Genomic DNA, 13,114 nt, shown 5'->3' on the forward strand with positions numbered 1-13,114 from the left:
GTGTTTCCCTCCTCTCATTAACTCCTGAAGCTCCTCCGCAGGAAGCTAATGGCGGTGTGCTCCTTAATTTAGAGAGCTGAAAGAAATTGCAGTCTATTTTAGAGCAGGACCTTGTTGATTAATCATAGGAGTGTGTGCACCAGTAAAGGCAAGGAAATGAGAGCGGGATAAATTGCCTGCACTAAACTCTTTGTCTTCATATGGCCCAATAGACCAGAGCATCTCCATTCCTCTGGTGCTTTTAAAGGGGGTAATCAGAGGGCTAACTCCTTATCCAAGTTGCTAGTATCTGCTCATTAGTCACTGATGAACTGTATTCCATATATTGGATCGTCTTTGGTAGGCCTTGATTCCTCGATCTAGAAAATAAACACGTAGCAGCCCCTCTTTCCTGTTCAATCACCCGCTCCGGAGTTCAAACACGAGTGTTCAGTGAGGTGTTCATGTGTATGCGTGCAATATAATGAAACTTTGTTACAAATAAACGTGTGGCTTGGATGTCCTCTTTGTTCGTTGTATGTTCAAAGACTTGACATTGTACACATGTGTGGAATTAACCGTGCTGTTCGGCTGTCTTTTTTTCCCCTGTAGATGTTGCAACAGCACCAGGAGTGGCTTGAGGATGTGGTCATACGTCTGCTCTGCGTCTTCGCCCTCGACCGCTTCGGAGACTTTGTATCAGATGAGGTGTGTGGAAATGACTCTTCTTATATGTCAGCATGTGTAATACATGTCAGTCTTTAAATGTCAGAACATGTCCCATGCTGTGTCCTTTCACTTTCATGTCCCCTGTGAAGATTCTCTTTCATCCAGGTCATTGGGTTTTCAAAGGAGCCAAGTTATTTTGCCGCTTGCTTTGAAAGCGTTTCACTTTTTTTTTTAAATCCAGAAGGCTCCAGTTCTGGCCTGATAAACTAGTTCCCCATCATCCGAGCAGAACTGAAATTGTCTTTCGGGTGAAAGGGCTTTAAACTTAAAAACGCACCGCAGCTCAAAGGAATAAAGTCCCTATGCACAGTCGTCATAAATATAATCCAGAGAAGGGAAAGGTGGCATCACAGCATAAGCATAGACTTACTGTAGGTTTGCAGCGTTTTTGCAACTCACTTGGAACCTTTTTTGTTCCCTCAATCCTTCAGCGGTGTTCCAATCTCCTCTCACTAACAACTCGAATAACATACAAATCCTGAAAAAGGGATGTGAGCTCAAACCTTCTCAGTGCACACAGTCCAGGACGGTAGACGAACATAGACAAGCGTAATGACTAACGTTTCGGCGAGGTGCATCAATTTCACAGACCTCTCTGCCAACTTGCGTCGACTTGTTGGTCATTATTCTTGCACCACTAAATAATGGCTGCCAGGCTTGCTACGACAATTGGGGGCTTGCCCTCTCTTTTATCATGTTATACCTCTAGTCGTCTCTAGCCTAGTCTTCTCGAAATGGATTTTACTGACTCTTCCATCTTGTTTCCTTGTGGCGTTGGCAGGTGGTGGCGCCAGTGAGGGAGACGTGTGCCCAGACGCTAGGCGTGGCCCTGCGCCACATGACAGACAAGGGCGTGGCCATGACTGTGGACATCCTCCTCAAGCTGCTGACGGAAAACCAGTGGGAGGTCAGGCACGGCGGCCTGCTGGGGATTAAGTACGCGCTCGCCGTACGACAGGTGAGAATAAGATGAGTTAGCGTTCGCTACACAACAGGTGAAACTAATGGCTCATTCTTTTGAAAGTTGGTAGTCATAAATCCCAACCTCCGCCTCGGGAAAGTGCAAAAGAACGGGCAGTCAGAGTGGGGTTCCGTAACACAAACACGGAGCACCTCTGTGTACTCTGAGTTCGTTAAACATTAGTGATTTCATAAAGTTGTATTGTCCCCAGCTGTTGCAATAGAATAGCTGTTTACAACGGATGTCGGAAGAACGAATTTGGGTCTACCGACAACCGAGTTTCAAAAGAATGAGCCATAAAACAAGTACACGCTGGCTCTACTACAGGAGAGGGAGACTATACGCACTTGCTGAAGCCCAAGATGGGAAGTACATGACAAGAAGGACATTAAAAGACACTTAACTTATATTCCCCATTATGTTTCTGTTTTACATTAAAATTATTGTAGCAGGTTTTTTTAGAAGAACATTGCATGATCTAACCTTAAATCCTTAATGGAGCAAAATGTTAAGACTGCTGGGCCGATAACTGGGTCACACAAGGAGAAATAAACCACACTTTGCATGTGTTTGTTTTTTCATTGGCACACATGGGGTTCATATCAGTGTTTGCCAACTGTAACTGTGCTAATAAAATTACATGCCATGCAAAGTCTTGTCGCTCATTTGAATCCGAGCCTAGTGTGTTGGCTCGCTGCTTTTGTACCAGAGCTGTAGTAGTTTATTGGTCAGACATGCACCTGACAACAAGTCAACTTTCTGTTCCCATGACTACATACTCTGTGATGACCTGACCTCAGATTTTTTTTCCTCTAACCTTTATTTAACCATGAAATAGTCCCATCGAGATTAAAAACCTATTTTTCAAGCGTCTCCTGGCCAAGAGGCACCATAAGTAATTTCAATCACAATAGTGTGTAATGCTCTATTTCTATTAAATTTTCTATTAACTTTTAGCCATGTCTATGGTCCTGTCTGCAATTTGACACCATCAAAAAAGACAGTTAATCAGGTCCTGGAGACACACAGAGTCTTTATTTCTATTAAAATAACTTGTTTGACTGGTGTTCAACTTCCTGTTTGACCCTGCCTGCTGTGCTGTCTGTGTGTCTCCAGGACCTGATCTCAGACCTGCTGCCGAGGGTGCTGCCCGCCATCACAGAGGGGCTGCAGGACCTGGACGATGACGTCAGAGCAGTGGCCGCCGCCGCCCTCATCCCTGTAGTGGACGGACTCGTACAGCTGCAGCTGTCCAAAGTGAGGAGGATAAACGAAACACACACACACACACACACACACACACACACACACACACACACACACACACACACACACACACACACGCCAGCCATCACAGCACTCATCACCGCCCCTAGCTCTCTAAGATGAGGTCACACGCATGCATACACACACACACACACACACACACACACACACACACACACACACACACACACACACACACACACACACACGCCAGCCAAAGCGGCTCTCAGCATCCCCAGCTCTCTAAGGTGAGGACACACAGACACGGGTGTCAGATATTTAGATCAGTAGAAAGGCAGGCAGGCAGTCAGTCAGATAAGACACTGCATGTCTCCAAGGTGAAACTGCTCAGTTTGCAAATGATCTCATTTGCTTGGCCTCATTTGGGTTCAATGTAAGAGTGACTGTTTATTTTGCATATCCATTTCTTCAGCTTATCTTTGGAGAAATGGGAGTGAGTGAAGACGTGTGTGTGCATGCGTGTCTTGCAGGTGCCCTTCATTGTGAGTATCCTGTGGGATGCCCTGCTGGAGTTGGATGACCTGACCGCCTCCACCAATAGCATCATGACACTCTTGTCTTCCCTGCTCACCTACCCACAAGTCAGAGAGTGCAAGTAAGTACACGCGCACACACACACACACAGTCGCACACACACACACACACACACACACACGCACACACACACACGCACACGCACGCACACGCACACACACACACACACACACAGTCGCACGCGTTAACACAAAAGCAGAGTAATGTCCTATCTGTCATCTCTGATTACCTACCCACAAGTCAGAGAGTGCAAGTATGGCTTGATTTTTCTTGTTTAACCCTTTCTAAGCATGGGTGCTAGCATGTCCTCTTTGGCCTTCATTTGAATAACGACCAAATGAAGACTGGTGATTTTCCTAAACTCAAATTCCAGTGAAGTGCGGGCCCTTCTCGCTACAGAGAAGTTAGGTGGCCCTCAGAGAGTGGGGGTGGACTATACATAAAATGATTAATCACGTACCTTTTCAAAAATGTGCTGATTAAGTGCCGAGACAGTTCTCAAACCAGTCAGGCGTTTTTACTGCTGTACCCCGTGGTTTAAGTGAAAGCTACCCTGGGAAACTCCCATTGTCATTGTGACCCAGCACTCCACAGCACACAGTGCTCACCGCACACAACAAAATTGCATCGCCTCATCCATGCAAGGGGGCAGCCCCTAGGGAGCAGTTCGACGGCACTATGCTCAGGGTACCTCAGTCAATGGAGGAGGATGGGGATAACCACTGATTAATTACTCTCCCCGCTGTTAATTCCTCCAACCGGCAACCCATGGGGTACAAGCCTGATTCCCTAACCACTTACCCATGACTGCCCTAGTAAGTAAACACTTTAAAAAATACTGCAGTTCCTTCACCTAAAGGAGAGTGCATAGAATACTAATCTATGACATTTTCTGTGAGCGTGAGGGAGCAAATCCAGAGCTACTTCTGCAGGTGCTAGACGATGGTGTCAGGCAGTGGGAAAAGGCTGGTCTGAAGCACACTGTACTTATACTCCTGAAAATAACTTTTCGATGATTTTTTATCGGATTTTACACAATGCTTATCTGAAGAAATTAGTAAATGTTCGGCTAGTTGAGTCAATTGTGTGTCAACTGCTGTTGGACAGATGAATAATTGTGCTGGTCTGTGTGTTTATATTCTCCCAGCATGCAACAGTCCCTGACAGTGCTGGTGCCACGCGTCTGGCCTTTCCTGCGACACACCATCTCATCCGTACGCAAAGCTGCCCTGGAGACGCTCTTCACACTGCTGTCCAAAGCTGACCAGGTGTGTGTGTGCGTGTGTCTGCGCGTGTGTTCGTTTTCTCCTTAGGTGTGGTGTTTCATGGGTGGTTGCTCCTGTCTGCCTCATGTCCCATGCCTGACCGTCTCTGAAGTGTCTGTCTGTCTGTCCCTCTATCTGTGTTCTTTTAATGGTGTTATTATGTTTGTGTTCAACTCATGTCTGTCTCATGCCCGATGGTCTCTGACATGGCTGTGGGCATGTTGTCTTCTAGAATTGTGCGGTGTGGCTGAACCCCATCCTGCAGGACATGCTGAGGCATATATTCCAGTCCTGCATCCTGGAGAGCAACCAGGAGATCCTGGACCTCATTCAGAAGGTACGTGCTACTCTAGAATACTGATGAGACAAGCTGTTAAAACTGTCAATTCAATTCAACAGAGCTTTTTAAAGGCCTCTCTCTTGCTCTTTCTCTGTCTTATTATTTTGCTCTTGCTCTCTCTCCTGCTCTCTTTCTCTTTCTTTTTTTTTACCGTTTTTCCCCTTTGTCTCTTACTCTCTCTGATCACTCTTTCTCTGTCTGTTTGTATGTCTTTCCCCCCCATTTTCCTCCTGTGCACTTTTTTTCTCCCTTCTTTCTTTTCCAACAAACATTTACACACACGCACACACACACTCACACTCCTTCAGAATGTAAATGGGCATCTGAGATGGCATCTGAAGACTTAATTATTGTTAGCGTGATCACTTCATAGTGAGTGTTCTTAGAATGTTAACAGCATGTTCCTCGATGTGACCTTAGCGATAATAGAGCAGGCTTCTTCGTAAGGTGTGGTTGGGCATTCTCAGCATTCTGAGCACGGTTGTCTCCATGCTTCACATACCACAGCTGTTAAAGCCTCCCCATGCCCCCTGCTACTCTCCTGCTCAGGAACATTAAACACTGCACAGGTCAAGAATCAAAGCTCCCTCTGTGCTTCATGTGGCTTAAGGTGTTTATGTACACAGCTTGAGTGGTTATACTTTGTTGCTCTTGAAGGAGTAATGTCGTATAATTGATGTATAATTCCTTAATGACATAAGCTATGACTACGAGACTTGGTAATTTTTCCTAAAATTTAGTTGGCTACAGTTTAGTACCAAAAAATTAGGTTTATCATTTTTGCTGTTGCCATGACAACGGTTTTCTGACCGGTATGTCTGACCGAATCTGAGTCCTTTCTCACCACATACTACTTATTGTATTGTTATTCCATTACATTGGCACAAATTACCTACATAACATACCTAATCTAATATCAGCTTACCGGGTAATTAATTATCAGTAATTTATGCAAATTTATGCTAATTTGATGACGTCGCCACATATATAATCGCGGCGGGCTTTATCTTTCCCAATGCACATTTCACCTCAATTTCATTCATTCTTTTTATTTCTCATTGCTTGAGTGTGTCATGTATATCATGCCCTGCAAATTTGGTAATGATATATCCTGTTGTTGAGGACTTACCACTTGGTGCAATGTTATAAGAAACTGAAGCCACTTTACCATATCTATGACGCCATTTTGTGACATATATTTTCATACTTTTTTGTTAATTCCATTAGCATCAGACAACTTTGTGAGCATTTAAGTGGTCTCAAGCATAGAATCATTACAATTTAAGTGCATTACCTAAATTTGATGGAAATACACTATAGCGAGATTCTGGGCATTATAATCAGATAATGATGTCATAATGATGTCATAATACCAGATAATGACACAAAAATGATGTCATACATAGATGTCCATATGTAGATCCTCTCCCCAAAGTTTGGTGGTCATACCTTATTCCGTTCAGGAGTTATGAGGGGGGGTCAAAAGACTCTTAACCCCATATCATCCCAATTACATTTCGACAAGGTCAAGGTCAAAGGTCTTTGTTACAGGGTTGCTAGAGTGTAGGTTTGTTGTGCCTAGTGTCATTTGTCTGTTCATTTGTTTACTCTTTCTTTATTGCCTTTACTTGCACAGGTGTGGGCGGAGCTTCTGAAGCAGGCCCTGCCACAGTACGTGGTGGCGGCCAGTTGTCCGTGGATGGGGGCGTGGCTATGCCTGATGATGCAGGCCTCGCACATCCCCATAGACCTCAACATGCTGCTGGAGGTCAAGGCAAGGTCGAAGGTGAGACACTCCCCATAGATACGAACACTAAATACCGTGTTCCGCTTCCTTGTATTGAATGACTGGAGTCAGATTTCTGCCATTTTTAAACAGCATACTGCTGCCATCAATCGCCCTGTAGGTGGCAGTAACAACTGAGATGGTATAATACTGCTCAAAGACTAGCACCCACCCAGGATGGGTCATGTCTACACCGCATTCCACATTATTACGCAAATGACATTTTTTGCCGTTTTCCCAAATAATCAATAGAAATGACAGTCGTCATAATTTTCAAGTCATCAGCCATTAGAGTACAATTAAAAAGTGTTTGAATGAACCTTCCCATGATAACGGTATTTTTTTAAATAATAAAAAACTTAAAATGTCCAAAATGCTCTGTTCCAAATTATTACGCAAAACAGTTTTGTAGTGTTGTAATCCAAATGTCTTTCTTTTTTCCCATTTACATCAAAACAGGTGACATTTGGTACCTTCTAAATTACATTTCAATGTTCAAAACTTGGTTATAAGCTGTAACTGGAATGCTGCATTTAACATTGAAGTCAATGGCAAGGCATTGCTTGGTAGTTATGGAAGCCCAGATATCCTTGATGCTTTGCTCTCAGCTGTTTTTGTTTGTTTGGTCTGGTGACCCACACTTCACTCTTCAATATACCCGTAGATTTCCATGCCACGTTTAGGTGCTTTGGAGGTGATGACATTCTAACTCACCAGACATAACATCCCATTCATTTTCAATGGGGTTTTATGTCTGGTGAGTTAGAATGTCATCACCTCCAAAGCACCTAAACATGGCATGAAAATCTACGGGTATATTGAAGAGTGAAGTGTGGGTCACCAGACCAAACAAACAAAAACAGCTGAGAGCAAAGCATCAAGGATATCTGGGCTTCCATAACTCCCATGCAATGCCCTGCCATTGACTTCAATGTTAAACGCAGCATTCCAGATACTAAGACAAAGAGCTTATCAACAAGTATTGAACATTGAAATGTAATTTAGAAGGTACCAATTTCCAACTGTTTTGATGTAAACGGGGAAAAAAGAAAGAAATTTGGATTACAACACTACAAAACTATTTTGCGTAATAATGTGGAACAGAGCATTTTAAGTTTTTTATTATTTTTAAAAATACTGTTATCATTGGAAGGTTCATTCAAAAACTTTTAAATTGTACTCTAATGGCTGATGACTTGAAAATTATGATGACCGTCATTTGTATTGATTATTTGGGGAAACAGCGAAAAATGTAATTTGCGTAATAATGTGGAATGCGGTGTAAAGGCTGAACACAGCATCTTGTGTTCATATCTATGGCCATACCAGGAAATGGCTAAGATATCAAATCCCAGCATGTGTGTGATATTTCTAACTGGAAGAAACTAGAGGGGTATTCCCATTATCAAGATTCAGGAACTAACTTGGTGCTGTTGTGACTGAAAACAAGTACGAGCAGTTATGGGTGTGCTCAACGTCGAACATAAAAAAAGAACTTTGGGTGTGAGTGAAGGAAGTTGTCAACCTAAACTGGAGAAGGCAGTTCTTATATAAACAAATATCAAATACCTGCTTACATAGGATTAACATTCCTTTGCTTTGGTCTGGAGCATTATTTGCCCGTTAGTAGTGGAATATAGATTACAGAAAATGGACACATCTGTGTTTTTGCGTGTGTGGTTGTATTGTGTGTTCCTGGCAACTGGTGCTCATGTCCCCTCCTCTTCATGTTCTCTGGCGGCGTGTAGGAAAAGGCGAGCGGTAAGCCTCGTGCTCAGGTGGTAGGTCAGGTTGTCAAGGAGACCGTGCAGGAGTACATCGCCGGGGCGGAGACGGTTACTGAGGACCACGCCACCCGTGACTACATGGTGATGAGGGCACGCCTCATGGCAGCCAAGTGAGTTACTGACTACTCCACCTTAGACGCGTGCCTGCCTGCTAGCCTGCGTGCCTGCGTGCCTGCGTGCGTGGTCTCTAGACCTGGGGAAACGAGACCTAAAAGATTGCTTCATACTGACGTCTCAAATATTTGTGCTTTTTTGAGTGGTGCTTTGCTTTCTAGGGAAATGGACATTTCCGTACACTTCCATTGTTAAAGAAAAGTAGGAAAAAATTTGAAATTAGTCCATGTAAGGTCTGATATAACATCTGATCTGCCGGCTTTAAGCAGCCTCAAAAGGTTCCAAACAAACCTTTCATTTTCATAGCTACGTACTGAGTATCACAAAGGACTGCAAGAGAAGTTAAAGGCACCAGATTTCGGAAAAATATTCTCAAGTCCAAAAAGGGGGTCTCCGCTGCTGAAAAAGTTTGGGAACCACTGACACCATTTCCCCTTTTTCCCCCTCCTAGGCTGTTGGGGGCGCTGTGCCGCTGCATCTGTGACCCGCGCATCAACAGCAGCCCTCAGGAGATCCGGCCGGCCGAGTCCCTGGCCCAGCTGCTGCTCTTCCACCTCAACTCCAAGTCCGCCCTGCAGCGCATCGCCGTCTCCATGGTGCTGTGCGAGTGGGCCGCCGACCAGAAGGTGTCTAGAGTGTGCCTGTCTGTGTGATCACATATTTTGAGTGTTTTAATAGAAGTAAATAATAAGCTCTGATTCCAGGTGTGGTGTTGTGCTTTTTTTCCCTTTTGAAACCTGCAGGTTCTCCGGATTGTTACTTTTTCTAAACCCCCATGTTATTTGCAAGTTGTTGGGCCTATTATTCTTATTCTCTCTCTCTCTCTCTCTCGTGCGCGCTCTCTCGCTCTCTCACTCTCTCGCGCGCACGCTCTCTCTCGCGCACGCTCTCTCTCTCTCCCAGGAGAGTGAGTTGGTGTCTGGGTTGGTTCAGCCGCGGCTGCTGGCCATCCTGTCGGAGCAGCTGTACTACGATGAGATCGCCATCCCCTTCACGCGCATGCAGACAGAGTGCAAGCAGCTGATCGCCCTGCTGGCGGACTCGGGCCTCACCGTGCACGAGAGGTTCACCTGCACCGTGCTCACCATCGACCAGGCAAACGAACTGGTCAGTGGCTCACAGTGGATAACACGCTTACACACACACACACACACACACACACACACACACACACACACACACACACACACACACACACACACACACACACACACACACACACACACACACACACACACACACACACACACACACACACGTGACTTGACTTTATTAGGGCTGTAACGATACACTCAACTCAAGATTCGGTTTGTATCACGATTCATGACCTACGGTTCGATACACCCCACGATTTCACATTTGCCAACATTATAAACTTTATGAATAAAAACTATGATAGTTTATAGGTAGAATAGGTTACAAGAGGCTACTAATCATTTTAAAAAGTTTCTATATAATAATGATGATGCTTGGAAGTGCTATCAATTCATATCATGTGGTTGCTTTCTGGGCTGATTGGCATCAAAACGTTAAAAGGGTGTATCACGATACGGCCTCCTTGTATCACGATACAGTATCGTGACTCTGTGTATCACGATTTCTCGGTTCGATACAATATTGTTACAGCCCTAGACTTTATGCATACACATATTATGTAACTTGACTTTAATGTGCACATACAGAACACACACACACACACACTTGACTTGATGCATACACACAGATTACACACAAACTGTAACTTCACTTCATGTGTACGTACAAAACACACATACCAACAAACTTAATATGTACACACAGGTCACACAACCATCTCCTGCGACATGTGTGACGTATGCATAAATATAGTGAGAGGTCCATCAGTAGGGAGGTCACTATTCACCCTGTACATGCAAACATATGCGTATTCGCACACAGGCCACACAGACAAACAAATATCTTCATCACATCATGCCTTTTGTGTATTTTAACCAACTCCAACCTGTATGAACATGAAAACCTATTGGATTGAACCATTTCGGGTAATGCACATAATTTGTAATGAAGGGTGTGCATAATACTTGTTTTCCCAATAATTCTGCACACAGTGGAAGACGTGATGGCCACACACCCACAAACCCGCCATGTGGGACTTAAAGGTGCACTGTGTAAGATTTTTAGTTGTTTATTTCCAGAATTCATGCTGCCCATTCACGAATGCTTACCACCACCATCAAATTCTACGTATTCATTATGACTGGGAAAATTGCATTATTCATACATGAAAAGGGGGGATCTTTTCCATTGTCCGCCTTTTGAATTTCCAGAAATAGACATTTTTAGCTCCTAATCTTGCTGCACTTTGGTCATATTATAGTAAATATTAGTTTATTATTTGGAAAATATTCATCAAAAGATCAAATTTGGCAATAGACGGCACAGTTTCAATGAGCAGCATAGTTGCAATACCTACACTGGCTACATCCTACACTAGGGTGCATCAGATGCCCCCTATGAAAAGATATTGCCTTGGCCCTATAGTAAAAATGTTCTACACCCAGTAGAAACACACTGTGTAAAATATTTTGAAATTTGGATGAAGTCTACCGGGGCCACCAGCCCCATGAAAATACAAAATAATGGTGATAGTCAGAATCTTGGAATAGAAATGGACATTTCGCTGCATAAAGCTACCCAATAAAAAACATTGTCTCAGCTCTGTGATAAAAATGTTCTATGCACAGTAAAATCACTCTGTGTAAAATATGTTGAAATTTAGATGAATTCTACCGGGTCCACCAGGCCCATGAAAATACAAAATAATGGTGATGGTGATGGGCAACCTGGATTCCAAAGCTGAAGTCCAGTGCCACATATTCCAAATAACATACCTAGTTTTACCTTTCCAGTTAGGGCAATTGGACAGGTAAAACCAGGTAATTTGGAATCTGTGGCACTGGATTGTAGCTTTTGAATCTAGGTTTGCCATTGTCTTAAAACAGAGGTGGACAAACCGTGTGACACATTTGCCCCAGCCAATATAATGAACCAGCTGATCCTAATTACCACTTAAGCCAGGTTGATTGAGGTAATTAGTGAGATCACCTGTATTGGGAGCACAAACAGAAGGAATATCTAAGCAGGTTGTGTATTCAGTCGATCCACTAACACAGACTTCAGTCTCAGGACAGACTGATGGTCAAACTGCTATATTTAGGCAAATTTGCTCTTTTGCAACACAACATCAATTCCTTGCTGCCTTGGACCACTGCTAGTATCAAGCAAGAGATTGCAAAGCTGCATGACTGTTATATTTGTGTGTTTCACCTGTGGGCCTACAGTACAATTCATGGAGGAACATCTGTACCAAAGCTGTGAATGTTCCTTGGAATGCCTAGGCTACAAGGCAGTCAATACAACTGTATTGAAGAGTGCCATTACTTCTTTATCCCATCGCCTGTGGTAGTATTTCACTTTACTCCATCAGATGAGTACCATAACTTACCTGAGAGGCCCTTGGCAATGGACTCTGGACCTGGTGATACCCATGACATACCTAGAAGCCACTTAAGTACAGGTTTTGGGAAGCCACTCTTTCCAACATCACATACAGTTGTATTGTATGTACTCTATTGAAATACTGCAGGGATTTCTTAAAAAAACACAGGTCATTCCAAGGAGCATTCACAGCTTTAGTACAGATGCTCCACCAGGTATTAACAGCTACCTGTACAATCCTGTTGGCCCACAGGTGAAGCACACAAAAGTCATACAACTTCGCAATCTCTTGCTTGATACTGGCAGTGGGTCAGCTGGTTCATTATATTGGCTATATTTGGAATATGTGGCACTGGACTCACTATCACCATTGTTTTGTATTTTCATGGGCCTGGTGGACCCAGTAGAATTAATCTAAATTTCAACACATTTTCCACAGAGTGATTTTACTGTGCATAGAACATTTTTTATCACACAGCTGAGACAATATGCAGCAAAATGTCCATTTCTATTTAGGGCTGAACTGGGCGATAAATAGGGACCGGGCATTTTTGGATTTAAGGGGGCCCCCTCATTATTATTAGTGCCGGAGAACTGACTCACCGGTGGGCCCCACACCCTCATGGGTCTATATTTTCAGTAATTAAAAAAATTAAAAAATGGGGGCCCACGAGGGTGCGGGGCTCACCGGGAAATGCCCGCCATGCCAGATGGCCAGTCCAGCCCTGTTTCTATCCAAGATTTTGACTATCACCATTATTTTCTATTTTCATGGGGCTGGTGGCCCCGGTAGACTTCATCCAAATTTAAAAATATTTTACACAGAGTGATTTTACTGTGCATAGAACATTTTTA

At 43.7% G+C, this 13,114-nt stretch overlaps 1 protein-coding gene across 2 annotated transcripts in view; it reads left to right on the forward strand.

The window, feature by feature from the left end:
• Positions 1–13,114, forward strand: part of btaf1 (BTAF1 RNA polymerase II, B-TFIID transcription factor-associated) — a 64,476-nt gene that overhangs the window by 21,626 nt on the left and 29,736 nt on the right. For both annotated transcript variants that reach the window (XM_063191474.1, XM_063191475.1), the window contains exons 10-19: positions 592–687; positions 1,490–1,666; positions 2,786–2,926; positions 3,427–3,551; positions 4,638–4,758; positions 4,988–5,092; positions 6,732–6,881; positions 8,630–8,778; positions 9,234–9,408; positions 9,686–9,889. In XM_063191474.1, coding sequence (XP_063047544.1) covers positions 592–687; positions 1,490–1,666; positions 2,786–2,926; positions 3,427–3,551; positions 4,638–4,758; positions 4,988–5,092; positions 6,732–6,881; positions 8,630–8,778; positions 9,234–9,408; positions 9,686–9,889 — 1,443 coding nt within the window. The remainder of the gene's footprint in view (positions 1–591; positions 688–1,489; positions 1,667–2,785; positions 2,927–3,426; positions 3,552–4,637; positions 4,759–4,987; positions 5,093–6,731; positions 6,882–8,629; positions 8,779–9,233; positions 9,409–9,685; positions 9,890–13,114) is intronic.

The sequence above is a fragment of the Engraulis encrasicolus genome, chromosome 24 (genome assembly GCF_034702125.1).
Source record: "Engraulis encrasicolus isolate BLACKSEA-1 chromosome 24, IST_EnEncr_1.0, whole genome shotgun sequence".
Taxonomy (NCBI): domain Eukaryota; kingdom Metazoa; phylum Chordata; class Actinopteri; order Clupeiformes; family Engraulidae; genus Engraulis; species Engraulis encrasicolus.